At 39.6% G+C, this 18643-nt stretch overlaps 1 protein-coding gene across 1 annotated transcript in view; it reads left to right on the top strand.

Annotated features, from left to right (window-relative positions):
• YWHAE (tyrosine 3-monooxygenase/tryptophan 5-monooxygenase activation protein epsilon) overlaps nucleotides 1–18643 on the top strand; it is a 44289-nt gene that overhangs the window by 21648 nt on the left and 3998 nt on the right. The window contains exons 2-5 of the mRNA XM_081218479.1: nucleotides 10520–10719; nucleotides 13109–13215; nucleotides 13871–14077; nucleotides 16730–16866. Of these exons, the coding sequence (XP_081074605.1) occupies nucleotides 10520–10719; nucleotides 13109–13215; nucleotides 13871–14077; nucleotides 16730–16866 (651 nt within the window). The remainder of the gene's footprint in view (nucleotides 1–10519; nucleotides 10720–13108; nucleotides 13216–13870; nucleotides 14078–16729; nucleotides 16867–18643) is intronic.

Raw genomic sequence — 18643 nt, 5'->3', positions numbered from 1 at the left:
CCCTTTGGTTCTCAATCTAGCTATTCTCTACTGTTGCTCTACTGTTGCTGGCACAAGTCTGGTTTTCTGCTTTTTATTCATTTGGGAACTCCCCCACCCCCCTACCCCAACCCATGCCAAATATCAGGTTTTTCTTTGCTGCTGTACTTATCTTCCCCACTTTTGACCGAGAAAACACAGATATTTTTTCTGTGTATGGTACAAGAGGCATTGACCTTCATACATCCCAGCTTTCAGTGTTAAGTTTCTCTGTTAATCACAAGATGGAAATGTTCCCAAAATTTAAACTTTTGACACTGGGACATTCCCTGGTGGTCCAGTGGTTAGGCCTCCACGCTTTCACTGCAGGGGGTGTGGGGTTGATCCCTGGTGGGAGATCCCACATGTGGTGCGGTGCGACTGAAAGAAAAAAAAAAAACTTTTTTCTTCAGCAACTGGGAAAATACTTCAAGATATTTGTTCTCTTCCTTTTGCTGTTCTCTTCTAGTGTAGAATGGCTTTCAGTGATGGTGATTTTTTTTCTCTTTATTATCTTATTATCCTTATTTGAGGTTTTTAGTTATTTTGTAAAGTGTCTCTAAGATAATAGTCATCATGTGATAAAGTGAAAAACTCAGTGTGAGGGGAAAATGGTGGTACTATATTGAAAAGTATAGTTTTTACACTTCTATTTTAACAATAGATCTTCCTGTTTTGAAGAAGTACTCTCATTTGATAGAAATATTAATGTATCTTGGGGGAGGGGTAAAGACTTCTCTATATGTCATTCCAGATGTATGCATATAAGATATATTCTGGGACTTCCCTGGTGGCGCAGTGGTTAAGAATCTGCCTGCCAATGCAGGGGACACGGGTTTGATCCCTGGTCCCAGAAGATCCCACATGCTGCGGAGCAGCTAAGCCCATGTGCCACAACTACGGAGCCTGCGCTCTACAGCCCGCGAGCCACAACTACTGAAGCATGTGCACTCTAGGGCCCGTGTGCTGCAACTACTGAGCCTGTGTGCTGCAACTGTGGAAGCCTGCACGTCTAGAGCCTGTGCACCACAACAAAGAGTAGCCCCTGCTCAACACAACTAGAGAAAGCCCGTGGACAGCAATGAAGACCCAACGCAGGCAATACACACACACACACACACACACACACACACACACCCACACACGTATGTATGTATGTACTGGGACTTGCCTGGTGGCACACTGGATAAGACTCTGCACTCCCAACGCAGGGGGCCTGGGTTCAATCCCTGGTCAGGGAACTAAATCCCACGTGCATGCCACAACTAACAGTTTGCATGCCACAACTAAGGAGCCCACATGCTGGAACTGTGGAGCTCGTGAGTTGCAACTAAGGAGCCCGCCTGCTGCAACTAAGATGTGGTGTAACCAAATAAATAAATAAATATTAAAAGAAATATTGTAACAAATGCAATAAAGACTTTAAAAATGGTCCCCATCCAAAAGAAATTTAAAATATATATATATATTCTGATAGATCCCAAACTTAACAATTTCAAACGACCATGCCTGATAACTAATAATTGGTCTAGAGAGATTTTTACTGAGGTGATTTTTATTATTTCAACAAGGTGAATTTTACAGAGAGTTTTACGATTTACAGAGGTACCTTGGTCTTTTTCCCCCTGGCTTTTCCCATGATAGTTCTGCATCACCCCTGAGATAACTTTGCATTCTTTCCATTTGACATAATGATTTGGGAAGCTTGCCTTCATGCAAGCCAGAAATAAATGTATTGTCTTAAGTTTTTTCTCATGTTGGGTCTTTGGAGGAATTTCTGTTCAACAATCCCTAGTTAACTGAAGATTTTATCAATACTATCATCATCATGTCTGTCATCTGGATTACTTTTCATTGAGAAGGGGGGACTACAGAGTTTGGGACAGAGCTACTTAGTTCATCTTCGTCATGTGTGTGTGAGAAAATACACATAACAAAATTTACCACGTTGATCATTTTTTTTAAACAGTGACATATATATATATATATATTTTAAATTATTTATTTATTTGGCTGCGCCGGATGTTGGTTGCGTTATGTGGGATTTTTGTTGCGGCATGTGAGATCTAGTTCCCTGACCAGGGATCGAACCCTGGTCCCCTGCATTGGGAGCTCAGAGTCTTAACCACTGGACCACCAGGGAAGTCCCACCATGTTGATCATTTTTTAGTGTATAGTTCAGTGGTGTTAAATACATTCACATTTTTCTGAAGCCATTACCATCCATCCCCCTGATTCTTTCCATCTTGTAAAACCGAAACTATCCATTAAACAGTAACTTCCCATTGTCCCCTTAGCCCCTGGAAACTAACATTATACTTTCTTTATGACTAATTTAAGTATCTCATATAAGTGGAATCATACAATATTTGTGTTTTTGTGACTGGTTTCTTTCACTTAGTATAATGTCCTTAAGGTTCATCTATGTCGTAGCATATTGCAGAATTTCCTTTTTAATATTCCCTTGCATGTATATACCTACCTTTTGCTTATCTCTTCACCCGTCAATGGACACTTGGTTGTGTCCATGTTGTAGCTATCATGAATAATGCTGCTATGAAAATACCCAGATACATCTGTTCACGATCCTGCTTTCAGTTCTTTTTGGTATATACTCGAAGTGGAATTGCTGGGTCATATGGTAATTCTGTTTTCAGAATTTTTTGAGGAAGTACCATACTGGTTAACGCAGCAAATGTACCATTTTACATGACCACCAACAGGGCATGGGGTCCAATTTCTCCACATTCTTGCCAACACCTGTTTTCTGGTTTATTGATAGTGGCCATCCTAATGGGTGTGAAGTGTGGTAGATGATCTTAGTCTTTTAAATAAAGGAAAGAGCTAGATTTTTTTCCCCTTGATTGTCTTGCTCTAAATGCACCCTAGGAGGCTCTTGATTGGGAATCAAATCTGGTTATTATTTAAAATGGCACTTTTGTATCCTCTGTTATAGATTGCTTTGATGGGCTTATTTCCTACCCTCTCCTTTTTTTTTAAACATCAACCAGCCACTTTTCCATATAAAAGACAAGTTATAACCCTTCACATTCTTTGTGCCGTTTCTTCATAATCTATAGCAGATGAATTGGTAAGCCTTCTAGACTACAGTATACCCAGTTCTCAGAATATCTCCAAATGCCTTGACTTTTGTCTTATGAAAGAGTTTTGATCGTCTTTATTCATTTCATGTACAGAATTCAATATCAGATCATATAATACTAGATACTTCATAAGTCCCTAAGATGCCATAGTCTTGTTAATTGGGTATATTATTTGAATGTACTATAGGCATTTAGCTAAAGTTTGATAACATAGGACACCTATACTAAATTCCCCTTTATGTATTTAATGAACAGAATTCGGACCTTCAGGATGATTCTTTGGGTGTCAGAAACTTCTTTAGGGACAGATACATAGCTAAATTTTCTACAAAATAAAATGGGCTGCAGAAAAAGGGCCTATTGAAATTGCTGAGAAGGAACTATAGAATCTCTTGTTCTATCTAGGGGGGGATCCTTAAATAGGTTTCATTTATCTGTTATATAGTCAGGCCCACCAGAATATATTTCTCAATCTCTATTAACGTAGTTCAGTTTACATTATTCATTCTTTCATCAAATGTTTGTGTGCCATTTATATCATTAGATACTGTGCTTTTCTGGGAATAGAGAGATAAAGACACAGTTAATACCCTTTTAGGACGGTAGTATTTGATTGGAAGAAAAACACTGATTCTCAACACAGGGAAAGAAGTATGAACATGGGTTGGAGAGCACAGTAAGGCTTTGCAGAATAAGAACTTGATCCAGAGGGATGAATAGTTTCCTAGACAAAGAGAAAAGGTCATGGGTCAACTGATCAATCTTTACATAAAGCAAGCCCAAGACCTCTCCAGAACCTTGAGTGACAGAACCTTTTTAAGGCAGTGTTTGATTCTGTGGCCCTTTTCTGTCCTTGGGGTGTTTGCCGTTAGTGTTTTTGGACTTAATTTGTTTCTATGAGCACACTTCTTGGAAAGTTAGTTGAATGTGGTGGTTAAGAGAGAGCTCAGGCACTTAAGTTAGATTGTCTGGGTTCGAATTCTGGTTTTACCACTTAATAGCTGTGTGACTTTAGGCAAGTTACTGTTTCAGTTTTTTGTCTTTAAAGTCAGAATTATGTGTTCTGACAGCCGACAGACATTTTTTTCCATGTTCAGCGAAATCATGGTTATGACCCTGTATACTTTGGTAGGAGGTACATGAGTCCTATCATCCAGTACAGAGCCTGCTTGTTTTCCTGTGATTCTGAACAGTTTGCTTCCATCCTGAGTCTGGCTCTTACTAGAAACTGTAGGCCCCCCTTTAGATTTTGTACTCTGTCTTTATAAAATTAATAAGATTATTGGACCTCAGCAGAGACAGTGTTTTACCATCTGGCAGGGACAGTCTTGGGAGAATCAAGTTTACTGGGATGTTGTTTACTGTTAGTGGCATGGGAGCATCTGCTCTCTACTAGGCATTGGCAGTTAAGGTTTTTTTTTTTTTTTTTAGAGGTTGGGGGTAGGAGTTTATTAATTTATTTTTGCTGTGTTGGGTCTTTGTTCCTGTGCGAGGGCTTCTCTAGTTGTGGCAAGCGGGGGCCGCTCTTCATCGCGGTGCGCGGGCCTCTCACTATCGCGGCCTCTCTTGTTGCGGAGCACAGGCTCCAGATTTGCAGGCTCAGTAGTTGTGGCTTACGGGCCCAGTTGCTCCGCGGCATGTGGGATCTTCCCAGACCAGGGCTCGAACCCGTGTCCCCTGCATTAGCAGGCAGATTTTCAACCACTGCGCCACCAGGGAAGCCCGGCAGTTAAGGTTTTTGAAGAGACTGTTCTGGGAGGTTAACTTGTAGGTGGAAGAAGATGTAAGCAGGAATAAACCACATTTTAATGTATTAATAAGTGTGTATGTTTGTTGTCATTGAAATCATTTATCTTGCATCTATTATAAAAGCAAACGAAAGGATCCCCATACAGATGAATTCAAATAAATGTTCAAATCTGAGATAATATGATTAAATCAAAGCATGACTGTGGAGTCAGAGTGCCTGTTGTAATCCACTGAATTTGTGATTTTGAGCAAATTTCACCCCCACAGTTTTTAGTTTCCTTTTATAAAATGGGGATAATACTGGTACCTACTTAAAAGGTCTGCTCAGATTCGGTGCATTCAGATTCAGTGTGTGTTCCGGTGCAAAGCATTTGGAACAGTGTCTACCGTGAGGTGTTTTATTTGTGAATGAGTTTATCGAAGGAATGTGTAAATAGTTCAGAGAGCAAAAACCAAGAACCAAAGCTAAATTAAAGTTGGAGTGCAAAACATTTGATTCTCTTGGCAGGATAGTCAGAGTCCCAGAAATTATATTTTATTGCCCAAAACTCATGTACCAAACTGCGCATCCACAAGTAGTGATTTGACCATGAGTTGCAGTTATCTGGTTCATAAATTGTGATCATGTCTGCTGCAGATAGATTTGACAGTCTTCCGCCATCTGAGAAATGCTGAGATCGCATTGATAAAATAGTTGCTGCAATAATGATTTCATGAAATACTAGTGTTTGAGAAGGTTGTGTGAATATAACTGGTGTTAGTCCTCTGCTGATGGAGGTTTTAAGGGTGTGGCTAGTCTAGAGTTTTGGATAAATTAGGGTTTTCACATACTTTTGGGGTATTTTATAGTTAGGATTGTGTTTCTGTTGCTGGTGTTTAAAAAAAGGGTAAGGGGCTTCCCTGGTGGCGCAGTGGTTGAGAGTCCGCCTGCCGATGCAGGGGACGCAGGTTCGTGCCCCTATCCCGGAGGATCCCGCGTGCCGCGGAGCGGCTGGGCCCGCGAGCCATGGCCGCGGAGCCTGTGTGTCCGGAGCCTGTGCTCCGCAACGGGAGAGGCCGCGGCAGTGAGAGGCCCGCGTACAGAAAAAAAAAAAAAAAAAAAAAAAAAAAAAGGGTAAGGATGACACCAGTGTTATCGGAATTTCTTTATAGTCATAATTTGTACAAATTGGTACAAAACACTGGTTGTAGAACTTTTAGCTCTTTTCTCTTCTGCTTCGTGCTACTACTATCCCTTAACCTAGTTCCTTCAGGAGTGAAGAAATTTCTGAAGATAAAGGGCTATGAGGAGTAGTTTGGCTTTTAACAGTAACTACTACAATTCCGTAATAAAAAGGCAGATAACTCAAAAATTGTCATAACATCTGAATGGTATTTTCCAGAGAGCATACACAAATAGCCAGTTAGCATATGAAACGATGCTCAACATCATTAGCCATCAAGGAAATGCGAATCAAAATCAGAGATCCCACTTAACACCCACTAGGATGACTATTAAAAAAAAAAAAAGGAACAAGCGTTGGTGAGAGTATGGAGGAATTAGAATCCTTCTCTGTTGCTGGTGGAATGTAAAAAAAAAATGGTGCAGCCCCTGTTAAAAAGTTCAGCAGTTCCTTCCTCAGAAAGTTATCATATGACCCCACAGTTCCACTCCTTAAGTATATATTCAAGAGATTTGAATGCATACTTACATGAATGTTCATAGCAGCATTTTCCATAATAGCCAAAGAGTGGAAAGTCAACTCAAATGTCCATTAACTGATGAACGGATAAGTAAAATGTGGTATACACCTGTATACATTCAGTAAATGAAGTATCGATAGATGCTGCACTATGGCTGAACCTTGAAACATGCTAAGTGAAAGAAGCCAGTTACAGAAGACAACATACTGTATAGTTCCCTTTGTATGAAATGTCCAAATAGGTAAATCCATAAAGATGGCAAGTGGATTGGTAGTTGCCTAGGGCTGAGGGATTTGGGGGTGAATGGGGAATGACTGCTAATGTGTATGGAGCTTTTCTTTTTCGAATGATGAAAAATGTTCTAAAATTGATTATAGTAATGGTTGTGCAAATTCTGTGAATATAACCACCATTGAATTGTATGCTTTAAATAGGTGAGTTGTATGTGAATTACAGATCAGTAAAGCTGTTATTTAATAATAACAGATAACTGCTACTTTTGTATTTGTACCACAGTCTTTTGTGCATTGTTTTGTGGCTTTTTCAATGAAGGGAATTGTATACTTAATTGAAGCTGGGATAGTAGAATATCATTGAGTATTTAAAATGTATTTCTCCCCTCACATTGTAAAACTATTATATGATCATTGTTGAAAATTTCTAGAGCACAGAAAAATGAAAAAAATCTGTCATCTGGAATAGTACCCAGAGACATACCATTGTTAAATTTTTAGTGGTATTAGATATTTGGGTACAGTTTTTCCATATATAATGTTGCAGAGCTCTACAGTTTAAAAGAATTATGGTCTTTTTTTTGGTGTAGCTAGGTTACTTTTTAAATTGCTTTGTTGTTGGAACAACTTAGATGAAATTACTGGTTCACTTCTGAGGCATGTTTAATTTGTTGTTAGTTTTTGAGAACTAGTATGGCAGTGAGCTTGAAATGATACCCTCTTTACTCTACTGTCACTAAATTTAGCCTTTTTTTCATGGCTGTGGTTAAAAAAAAAAAAACTGGATGTTTCAGATGAATGTGCCCAGGCTCCCACAGATGGTCTTATATATGCCTTAATATTTGTTGTTTTAATGCTTCAGAATTGCATTAAAAAAATTTAGCTCTATTGAGGTAAAATTTATAATATACTACTTATACCCGTAAAATTCATTGTTTTTTTAAAAAAATAATTTAGTTTTGGCTGAGTTGAGTCTTCGTTGCTGTGCGCGGGCTTCTCAAATTGCGGTGGCTTCTCTTGTTGCGGAGCACAGGCTCTAGGTGCATGAGCTTCAGTAGTTGTGGCTCACGGTCTCCAGAGCGCAGGCTCCGTAGTTATGGCATGTGCGGGCTTAGTTGCTCCACGGCATGTGGGATCTTTCTGGACCAGGGCTCAAACCCACGTCCCCTGCATTGGCAGGCGGATTCTTAACCACTGTGCCACCAGGGAAGTCCCAAATTCATTGTTTTGATAAATGTATTCAATTGTGTAACCACCACGGTAGAACAATTCTGTTACACCCCAAATTTCCCTTGTACTCCTTTGCTCACAAGCCTCTCACTTAACCCCCATATCTTGGTAACCACTTACTTGCTTTCTGCCTTTATAGTTTTGCATTTTGTATAACTTGATTTAAATGGAATCATAGTCCTTTTTGGTCTGGCTTTTTTCCTTTTGTTTTTAAAAATATCTTTATGGGAGTATAATCGCTTTACAATGTTGTGTTAGTTTCTGTTGTACAACAAAGTGAATCAGCTATAAGTATACATATATCCCCATATCCTCTCTCTCTTGAGCCTCCCTCCCTGGTCTGGCTTTTTTCAATTAGCATCATGTTCTTTTGTTGTTGTTTGTTTGTTTGTTTTGCGGTACGCGGGCCTCTCACTGTTGTGGCCTCTCCCGTTGCGGAGCACAGGCTCCAGACACGCAGGCTCAGCGGCCATGGCTCACGGGCCCAGCCGCTCCGCGGCATGTGGGATCTTCCTGGACCGGGGCACGAACCCGTGTCCCCTGCATCGGCAGGCGGACTCTCAACCACTGCGCCACCAGGGAAGCCCAGCATCGTGTTTTTTGAAATTCATCCATGTTGTTACTTGTATCAGTAGTTCATTCTTTTTTATTCTTGAGTAGTATTCCATTGTATGGATGGACATTTGGGTGGTTTTCACCTTCTGTCTATTATGAATAAAGTTGCTGTGGACATATATGTAAAAAAGTCTTTGTGCAGATATATATTCGTATCTCTTGGGTAATACCTAGGAGTGGGCTTGCTTAGTCTTACAGTGTTGAACTCTGTAAGAAACTACTGAATTGTTTTCTAAAGATCATATCATCTTAATATTTCTATTTAACTTCTGTTTAAAAAAATATTTATTTGGCTGGGTCAGGTCTTGGTTGCAGAACATGGGATCTTCATTGCAGCATGCAGGATCTTTCGTTGCAGTGCATGGGCTCTTCGTTGCGGCACACTTGCTTTTCTTTAGTTGTGGTGCACGGGCACCAGAGTGCGTGGGCTCCATAGTTGTGGCATGTAGGTTCTCTAGTTGTGGCTTGCGGGCTCAGTAGTTGCAGCACGTGGGCTCAGTAGTTGTGGCACTCGGGCTTAGTTGCCCCCGCAGCATGTGGGATCTTAGTTCCCCGACCGGGGGCTGAATCCGAGTCCCCTGCATTGGAAGGTGGATTCTTAACCACTGCACCACCAGGGAACTCCCCCCACTATGTAACTTCTTGATATTCCTGAAAGGATAATTTTTGGAAACATATCATTTCCTGGGATTACACATAATTTATCATATTATTAAGCAGTGTTTCATAAAGTCACCATCTGCATTGTACTTTAAGGTATGCTTATGCTTAGAATGTATGCTAAGGGTGCTTGTTAAAATGCAGATCCTTGGGTCTCATCACCAAAAATTCTGACGCAGTAAAAGTTGGAGAGCCACATGCTAATATCGCACTTAGTCTTTTCTAAAAGCATAGTTTTCATTAATATATTTATTCAGTTGGTGTTTATTGAGCTGTTTTTGGCTCTTCCTTTGCATTCACGTGCATTTTATTAACTATTTTTTCCTATACTTGGGATCTCCCAAGGTTTATCTGGGCCCCTTTCTTTGCTCGCCACCTAGTGGTGACAAGTGAGAACCATACAAAACTTTGCTGATGAATGAATTCATAGGAGGTGGACAGTGCCCTTCTAAAGGAGGAAGAATTGCAAATACCCAAAGATAAGTTTGTGTTTGTGACTAGCCAAATGCTCAGTATATGTTTGCTATATGAATGAATTCCCTTTTCTCCAGTGACTACTTTTTGGGGAAGTTCAATTTATTTGTATTTAATTGGGGAATAATTTGAGAGTAAATGCATTTCAGAGTCTGTAAATTTAAAACTTTTGTTTTAAACTGCCAGCTGAATTATTTTTACTGGGAAACGGATAGGTATGCATTCCTAGTGCTCTTAATATGGGAGAGATGCCTCCAAGCCATACTGAATTATACTTTATACTTGATAACTGTATGAAGTCATTTTGGTTCCATACAGTTTATATTCTAGATCCTATTTTTTCTGGGCTCTTAATTTACTTTATCTTTTACATGGTTTTAGTTTTTTACTCATACTAGTTTTGATGATTGTGAAGTTATTTTGTTAAAAAATTTGTTTTTTGTTTTACATTAGCTTGAAAGCAAAAAGATCTACTGTGATAAGGATGTTTTCAGGGCTTCCCTGGTGGCGCAGTGGTTGAGAGTCCGCCTGCCGATGCAGGGGACACGGGTTCATGCCCTGGTCCGGGAAGATCCCACATGCCGTGGAGCGGCTGGGCCCGTGAGCCATGGCCGCTGAGCCTGCGCGTCCGGAGCCTGTGCTCCGCAACGGGAGAGGCCACAACAGTGAGAGGCCCGCGTACCGCAAAAAAAAAAAAAAGGGATGTTTCAGCAAAACATAGTTTGTACGGTCTCATTTTATTTTCACTTATAGAAATGGTGGAATCAATGAAGAAAGTAGCAGGGATGGATGTGGAGTTGACAGTTGAAGAAAGAAACCTCCTATCTGTTGCATATAAAAATGTGATTGGAGCTAGAAGAGCTTCCTGGAGGATAATCAGCAGCATTGAACAGAAAGAAGAAAACAAGGGAGGAGAAGACAAACTAAAAATGATTCGGGAATATCGGCAAATGGTGAGATTGTCGTATTCTAGACAAGTTTAAAGAATGATGTCTTAGGTGGTGGACTGTTTAAATCATAGCCTAGTACACACATTGTTGTATACCTGTGTAATGTATATTTTACATTTTAATGTATTTACATCTTTCACTCACCAGTATTGGGAATTATAGGCTATACAGTATTTCAGGACAGAGGAGAAGAACTTTTTTTCCTTGGAAGCTGCACAGAGTAGTGTTGAGCACCACACAAGTAAAGAACTAATTTCATCTTTGTTTTTATTGTGGTAACTACAAAATACTTCCTTGAGTGACTTGAAATTACCATTCAGGACAATTTAACAAAGATTTGTGTGTCTATTATGTGCCACACCAGTTGCTAGGTGTTATGTGCAAAGTTGAGACAGTTACAGTTAATATCTTTATGGAAGATCAGTCTAGTCATTGTTTTTTTAATAGAATAGAAAGTATCAGAGGGCATTGGACATTATTTCATAAAGTTATTGTTTCATATATTACATGTGGGCATATACGATATGTGATGTTTTTGTTGTGGGTTTTGGTCAAAAAAGTTTGATCTAGTGCAGTGGTTCTCAACCAGAGGTGACTTTGCTCCTCAGAGGACATTTGGCAATGTCTAGAGACATTTTGGGTTGTCACAACTTGACAGTTCTGCTGGTATTTCAGTGGGTAGAAATGGGGATACTGCTGAGCATCCTGTTATGCATAGAATAGCCCCACCCCCCCCCACTGTTGAGAAACTGATTCTAGTGGAACTGATTCTAAACACACTCTTAAGAGTACAGTGAGGGAAATAACAGAAGCAGTCACAAAGTTAGCATGGGGAGTAGTAAATTTGGTAGGGGGAGGGAAAAGGGAAACATTTACTGACTAACATGGGGAGATATTTGTAATATATATAATTGTGCAAGATACTGTATTTAATCTTTAAATGACCGTGTAAAGGGTAGGTATTACTCCAGTTCATAGATGGGAAAACAGGTGTTCTGAGTGATTAAGTAACATACCTGGGGTTACAGAGAAGGTGGTTAGCTGGTACCAGTGTGACCATTACTTTCAAATATGTTGAAAAAAGAATATGGATTGTCAATAGTCAAGTTTGGTGTCTCAGAGGGATGAGGAAATGAGAAAGTGCTAAAGAGGTAAGTCTGTGAACTAGATTGTGGGATTTGGGATAAGTAGGAAAGGAAGCAGGAAGCAAAGGGAGGAACTGATAAATTGGGAGAAGATGAAAGAGTCAAGAGGTTGGAATTTAAGACTTCCAGGATAGAACAGCACAGTTAGGAGTATGGACAAGTGAAGGTCACGGAGTTGAGTTGAAGGAACTGTGTTGAAAGGAACATGATAATACCTTAGTGTGTGATACCCGGAATTGTAGAGGTAAGCTGTAGATACTCAGTGAATGTGGGTGAAGAGCCTGTGGAGATCTACTGATAACAGAAATTGAGAAATTAAAACATAGTGGATGAGCTTCCAAGGAGGAAGGGTTTGGACTATTAGGAGAGCAGTCATACTGAGTCAGTGAGGAGTTAAGAGATTCAGAAATCATCCTTCTCTTAGAGTGGTCTATCTTTACTTGAAAAGCCATAAAGAAGGTAGTTCATTCAGGAGAAAGCTGGTTTTACTTAGGATCAGAACGAGATTATAGGAGAAGAGAGAGTGGGCGAATTATTTACAGTGGGAAGGAGGAGGTTCCAGAGGGCATGAAATGAATTTGGAAAGGTTGAACAATGTCACTGTAGTAATAGAAAATGGAAAGCAGATGGTGTATATATGTTTAGGAGTAGTGTGTGTTTTGGGCATGATAAACGAATTGGGACGAGTGGCAATATTTCCTTGAGTTTACAGATTTTTGGTGTTGTAACTGGCTGTGGATCTACCACTCAGGTGGTTGGCTGTTGAGCATAGTAGTGGTTAGAAATGTGAGCCTTGGAAGCAGAATACCTTGGTTTGAATTCTTATTCCATCCCTTACAAACTGTGACTCTAACCATGCAACCTTACCTGGGTTCAAGTTCTCACTCTGCCCCTAAGTTCTTTAAGTTAGTGATCTTTGGACAAATACAGTAATCTTTGTTTTCCCATTAAGTGGAGACAATAGTTGCTACCTCATTAAAGAAGCTACTTAATATAAATGTGCTGCATTTAGTAAGTAGTAATCACTGTTCTGTAGCTGAACTGTGAGGGTTTTTTAAAGCACTTAAGTAATGGCACATAGGAAGAAAGACTTTCCATAAACCGGAGACAGCTTTTCTCTGCTTTTGTATTAAGAGAGGGAAGGGGGGTTTGGAGAGGGGTATGCATGTTCTCTTCTCCAAAACCAGAGATAGAATGTGATCATTTATATATAATTTCTTAAACAATTTTTTTGACTTGTTTTTCAGGTTGAGACTGAGCTAAAGTTAATCTGTTGTGACATTCTGGATGTACTGGACAAACACCTCATTCCAGCAGCTAACACTGGCGAGTCCAAGGTTTTCTATTATAAAATGTAGGTTCTATACTAGCAGGGAAAATGTCAGATAAATGTTGGCTCTCTTAGAATCATCACTTTTTAATGTAGGTTTACAACATTTTATTTAACGTTGGAGAGATAGTTACGGGAGGAGTGAGTCTCAAATTAATTTTTGAATACTCATTTGCAGATTCACTGCTAAGAAGAATCAATATTACTGCATTTAGGTGGTCAGACTATTACTGTAAAAATGTACTAGGTTTCGCTTTACCTATTCATACTCATTTGCTTGTGTGGGGCTGCCCCCCTGGCTACAAGCAGTGCATTACACAGTTCAGTCTTAACAATTTATATGGAAGTTTTATTTCATGATTAACAAACTGTTGTGCCATTCTTTGGAACCACTTTTTATATTTAATTCTCGTCTATCAAGTGATAAATTTGTTGATTTTTGAGCCTTTTCAGTTAATTTCTCTAGGATTTTGCTTATATTTGGCAATGTGAAATCTCTGAGGAGGAAAACTAAATAGATGAGTCAGTCATTCCTGAAAGAGACTTTTTGAAATTATTGAAGTATACCTGTTTCATATTTTTGTCACATACGTGATCTTATGTAATACAGAAACTTTTTAACAACTTATTTAAAAAGCATTATTCCTAATTCTGTTTTTTTGTTTTTGTTTTGTTTTAGGAAAGGGGACTACCACAGGTATCTGGCTGAATTTGCCACAGGAAATGACAGGAAGGAAGCTGCGGAGAACAGCCTAGTGGCTTATAAAGCTGCTAGTGATATTGCAATGACAGAACTTCCACCAACACATCCCATTCGCTTAGGTCTTGCTCTCAATTTTTCCGTATTCTACTATGAAATTCTTAATTCCCCTGACCGTGCCTGCAGGTAGGTCATGAAAGAGAACAAACGCTCTCACTTTGGAAGTAAAAAAAGGTTACAAAGGAGAATAGCTACTTGTTTTTTGTCTTGTTCCTTGGGACTGCCTTCGTTGGCTTGGCCCTGTAATAAAGAATTATTCTGGCTTTTTTTTTTAATTTATTTATTTATTTATTTATTTAGGGCTGTGTTGGGTCTTCGTTTCTGTGTGAGGGCTTTCTCTAGTTGTGGCAAGCGGGGGCCACTCTTCATCACGGTGCGCGGGCCTCTCACCATCGCGGCCTCTCTTGTTGCGGAGCACAGGCTCCAGACGCGCAGGCTCAGTAGTTGTGGCTCACGGGCCTACTTGCTCCGCGGCATGTGGGATCTTCCCAGACCAGGGCTCGAACCCGTGTCCCCTGCATTGGCAGGCAGATTCTCAACCACTGCGCCACCAGGGAAGCCCTATTCTGGCTTTTAATGCAGCTGTTTTGGATGATATAAAGACAGACCTATCTCACTTCACTAGGATAGCAGTTAGGATAATTATGTTGATGGGGAAAAATTTGATTGGTAGATTGAAAAGAACCTTGTTACAGAGTAAGAGGAAGGAATGGGGAATTTTCATAATAGAATTATCTTCATTTCTGTATATTAGCTTTCAGTCTTTATAGCATGTGTTTAATATAGTTATGCTCTTAGTGTACATGTCATTTTGTATTTTCTATCATAAAATTCGGCATCCTATTGACGTATGTAAAAGTACTCCCCTATTTATACATCAGATTGTTCCTTTTTTTTTTTTTTTTTTTTTGCGGTACGCGGGCCTCTCACTGTTGTGGCTTCTCCCGTCGTGGAGCACAGGCTCCGGATGCACAGGCTCAGCGGCCATGGCTTGCGGGCCCAGCTGCTCCGCGGCATGTGGGATCTTCCCGGACCGGGGCACGAACGCGTGTCCCCTGCTTCGGCAGGCGGACTCTCAACCACTGTGCCACCAGGGAAGCCCCCTGTTCCCAATTTTTGATACACATATAAATTTAAGGAATATCTTTATGTACATAGCTTTTTACTTTTTAAATATACATAACATGAAGTTTAGTGTTCTATTTTTAAAAAATCTTCTTTCTTTCTTTATTTGCTGCATTGGGTCTTCCTTGCGGTGCGTGGGCTTCTCGTTGTGGTGGCTTCTTTTGTTGCGGAGCACGGGCTCTAGATGTGCGGGTTTCAGTAGTTGTGGCTTGCGGGCTCTAGAGCGCAGGCTCAGTAGTTGTAGCACACGGGCTTAGTTGCTCTGCGGCATGTGGGATCTTCCCAGACCAGGGCTAGAACCACTGTCGCCTGCACTGGCAGGCGGATTCTTAACTACTGCGCCATCAGGGAAGCCCTAGCATTTTGTTTTTAAATGTGCAATTCAGTGGCATTAACTACACCCACAATATTGCCTGTCACCACTATTTCTAAAACTTTTTCATCACCTGAAACAAACTGACCAATAAACAGTAACTCCGTATTTCCTTCTGCCCCAGTCCCTGGTAATCTCTACTTCCTGTCTTTATGAGTTTTCCTATTTTAGATACTTCATATAGTAGGAATATGTATTTATTCTTTGTAACTTCAGTGTTCTTGAGTATGTAGGAATCAGATATTCCATGAAAGGAGAGATTTTCCTGATGTTAGGTGGATTCATTTGAATGCAAATAAATATTAATTTATCTAAAAACATTCTAAATGTTGCTAGTCGAGTTTGTCCAAACAGGTAATATGTCTTGACTAATAAAGAAGCTATAGCTGTTTAGCTGATAGTACTGGTTGAATCTTTCATTGCCATTCTCCAGGCTAGCTGTCCCACACGTAGCTTCAACTTAGTCCTTTCCATGCTTTTGCTTTAATCTGAAGTGTGCCATTTGTGCTGTTTTCCTACCCATTAATTAGTTCAAATATGACCTCCCCATTTGCTCCTCCTCTTGGATCCCTAAAGTACTTTCTCCAGGATAGCATTTCATCCTCCTTTTACAGTAGTTATTTATGTGTCAGTCCCTCTATTCTTAGATGTTTTAAAAAGTTCATTGTGTACCCAGGTTATGTCTCTCTTTCCTCTTTTCTTTTCCCCACCCATGTCCATCATCACTTGGTGTACATAGTAGGCAGTACTCAACAAGTGAATGTGAATTTTGTTTCATTTTAACTGTAGTAATTCGCTTATATGATCACATTTTTGTGAGTTCTGTATTGCCTATTTTTCTTGCTCCATTAACATTAAATTCTGTTGGATTAAATTGTGAGATACTGTCCCAGAATTTTCTCTTTTTGCATTAAAACTTCGTTAAATAAGTGAACTGTTGACTAGAATTTGGAAATACCTTTAATATGCATGTATTTTGGTGGTGGATTAGAATGGAATTTGGTCTGCTTGTCAAAAGCATAGTCATAAGTGGAACTCCAAAAGTTCCAGTAGTTCCAAAGTTGCTGGATTACAAAATTAAAAAGGGAGTTAATAGGAAGTTAATTTTCATCAGTTACATCTGCTTTTCCTTTATTTCAGTGCCTAAACCCAAGCATTCAGTGTCGCTATTACTGTGTGATAACTGAAGAAAAGACTGAAATTTAACTTATGTCATTTCCAATTCTGGTTTTGGACTTTTTTAGTTTATTTTTGTAATACATTTATGTAAACACTTGTAGGTTGGCAAAAGCAGCTTTTGATGATGCAATTGCAGAACTGGATACGCTGAGTGAAGAAAGCTATAAGGACTCTACGCTTATCATGCAGTTGTTACGTGATAATCTGACACTATGGACTTCAGACATGCAGGGTGATGGTAAGGAGACTGAAGTTAAAGTGTTGTCTCTTTCAGTTGTTGGATCTGTTTACTCTTAGAAGTTGGGATTTCTTTACATTAAGCTACAATTTAGACTCAACAGCCTTTCCTCCAAACTATCAAATTTTGATTACTGCCTTTACCGGAAATGATATCAAAGTACAGTCTTCCATTTTGGTCTGTAAGATGATAAAAGACCTGTTTGGGAAAGGGGATCTTTTGTTAATATTCAAAGATTTAAAGTTTTGCCTCTAATACTGTTTGCTAAACTTAGTTTACCTCTTCTCTCACACTGTGTTTTGAAAGATGGAGGGAGAGGAAGCAGTTCATATTATCATTTCTCAGATTCAATTTTAGGGGGTCTAAGGTTAATTGTATTTGATTGTCATGATCACTGCTTTGGCTGAGTGGTAATCCTCAGGTTAAAGCTAGATGGTTGGGGGGAAGGGTAAGCTGTGACAAAGTGAGAGAGTGGCATGGACGTATATACACTACCAAACGTAAAATAGCTAGTGGGAAGCAGCCGCATAGCACAGGGAGATCAGCTCGGTGCTTTGTGACCACCTAGAGTGGTGGGATAGGGAGGGTGGGAGGGAGGGAGATGCAAGAAGGAAGAGATATGGGAACATATGTATATGTATAACTGATTCACTTTGTTATAAAGCAGAAACTAACACACCATTGTAAAGCAATTATACTTCAATAAAGATGTTAAAAAAAACAAAAACAAAAAACTAGATGGTTATAAGTAGATATTTATGAAGCATCTTTTCTGTGTGGAAATCTTTGATCTAAAAAAAACTAGTTTACCTCTGTATTCTACACAACAAATGGCATGTCCTGCCCATAGGTCCTTATTTAAGAGGTCTGGTGTAGTGTCTTGTTTTCTAGCGTTGCAGTTGTAAATAGTTACTAGAATATTTTATAAAATTTAATCTTGTGATGGGCGGTGGGGTGGGGTGGGTGCTTAATGTTTCTTCCAGTTGTAAAAGGCCAAATTTGTCACGTTTCTTGATTTTAAAGGATATTTTATTCTGCCCATTTCTAAAGAATTGTTTTAATCCATGATACATCATTGAAGGAGGGGGGATGGGACGGGGAGATGGACACAAGCTAGTGTGGCATGATAATTATGAGAGTTTTTGTAATTGGTGGTGGTGATATGGGGAGTGGAAATAAAGTTTCTTGTCACTTTCAGCTACAGATCCTTTAAGAGTGTATTACCCAAACTGAAGCATATGTTGTATTGCTTGAGGCTAGCTGTATTTTCCGTTGGTCAAACCAACATGTTGTACTGTATTTGGAAACATACTTTTTAAAGATGTATTTGAAAATGGGTGTCAGGGCATGTAGGTTGACAGTGGAAGGATAAAGTCAGATTTTAGAATTATCTTGAGTCATGGTTACTGAAGTGAGAATTAGGTGACTCAGCTTCTAAAGTGCACCAGCTTGATGAACTATTTAGAAACTTGACTAGGGTTGGCTTGATATATGTGGCACATGTGACCTACTTGCACACTTTACCAACAAAGCCAGATGGAGCCACAGATGACTTTTCATTCAACACAGTACTTGAGGGGCAACCAGTACCAGTCTGTGGGACTCAAAACCAATTTAACCATCTCTGAACTAATGACTAAGGTTCCTTCCAGCTTTAAATTCTATTGTATTCTAACAATAACTACTAAGAAGAATGGCCAAATAGCTGTGGACTCTTCACAGTCACCCCCAGCTCAGAGAAGACTAATATCTCTGCCTGTTTGAGGGGATAAAAGGA

Source organism: Mesoplodon bidens (genome assembly GCF_964165515.1).
Source record: "Mesoplodon bidens genome assembly, chromosome: 19".
In the NCBI taxonomy this organism is placed as follows: domain Eukaryota; kingdom Metazoa; phylum Chordata; class Mammalia; order Artiodactyla; family Ziphiidae; genus Mesoplodon; species Mesoplodon bidens.
The sequence above is the reverse complement of the archived record's forward strand: the minus strand, read 5'-3'. Positions and strand labels throughout refer to the sequence as shown.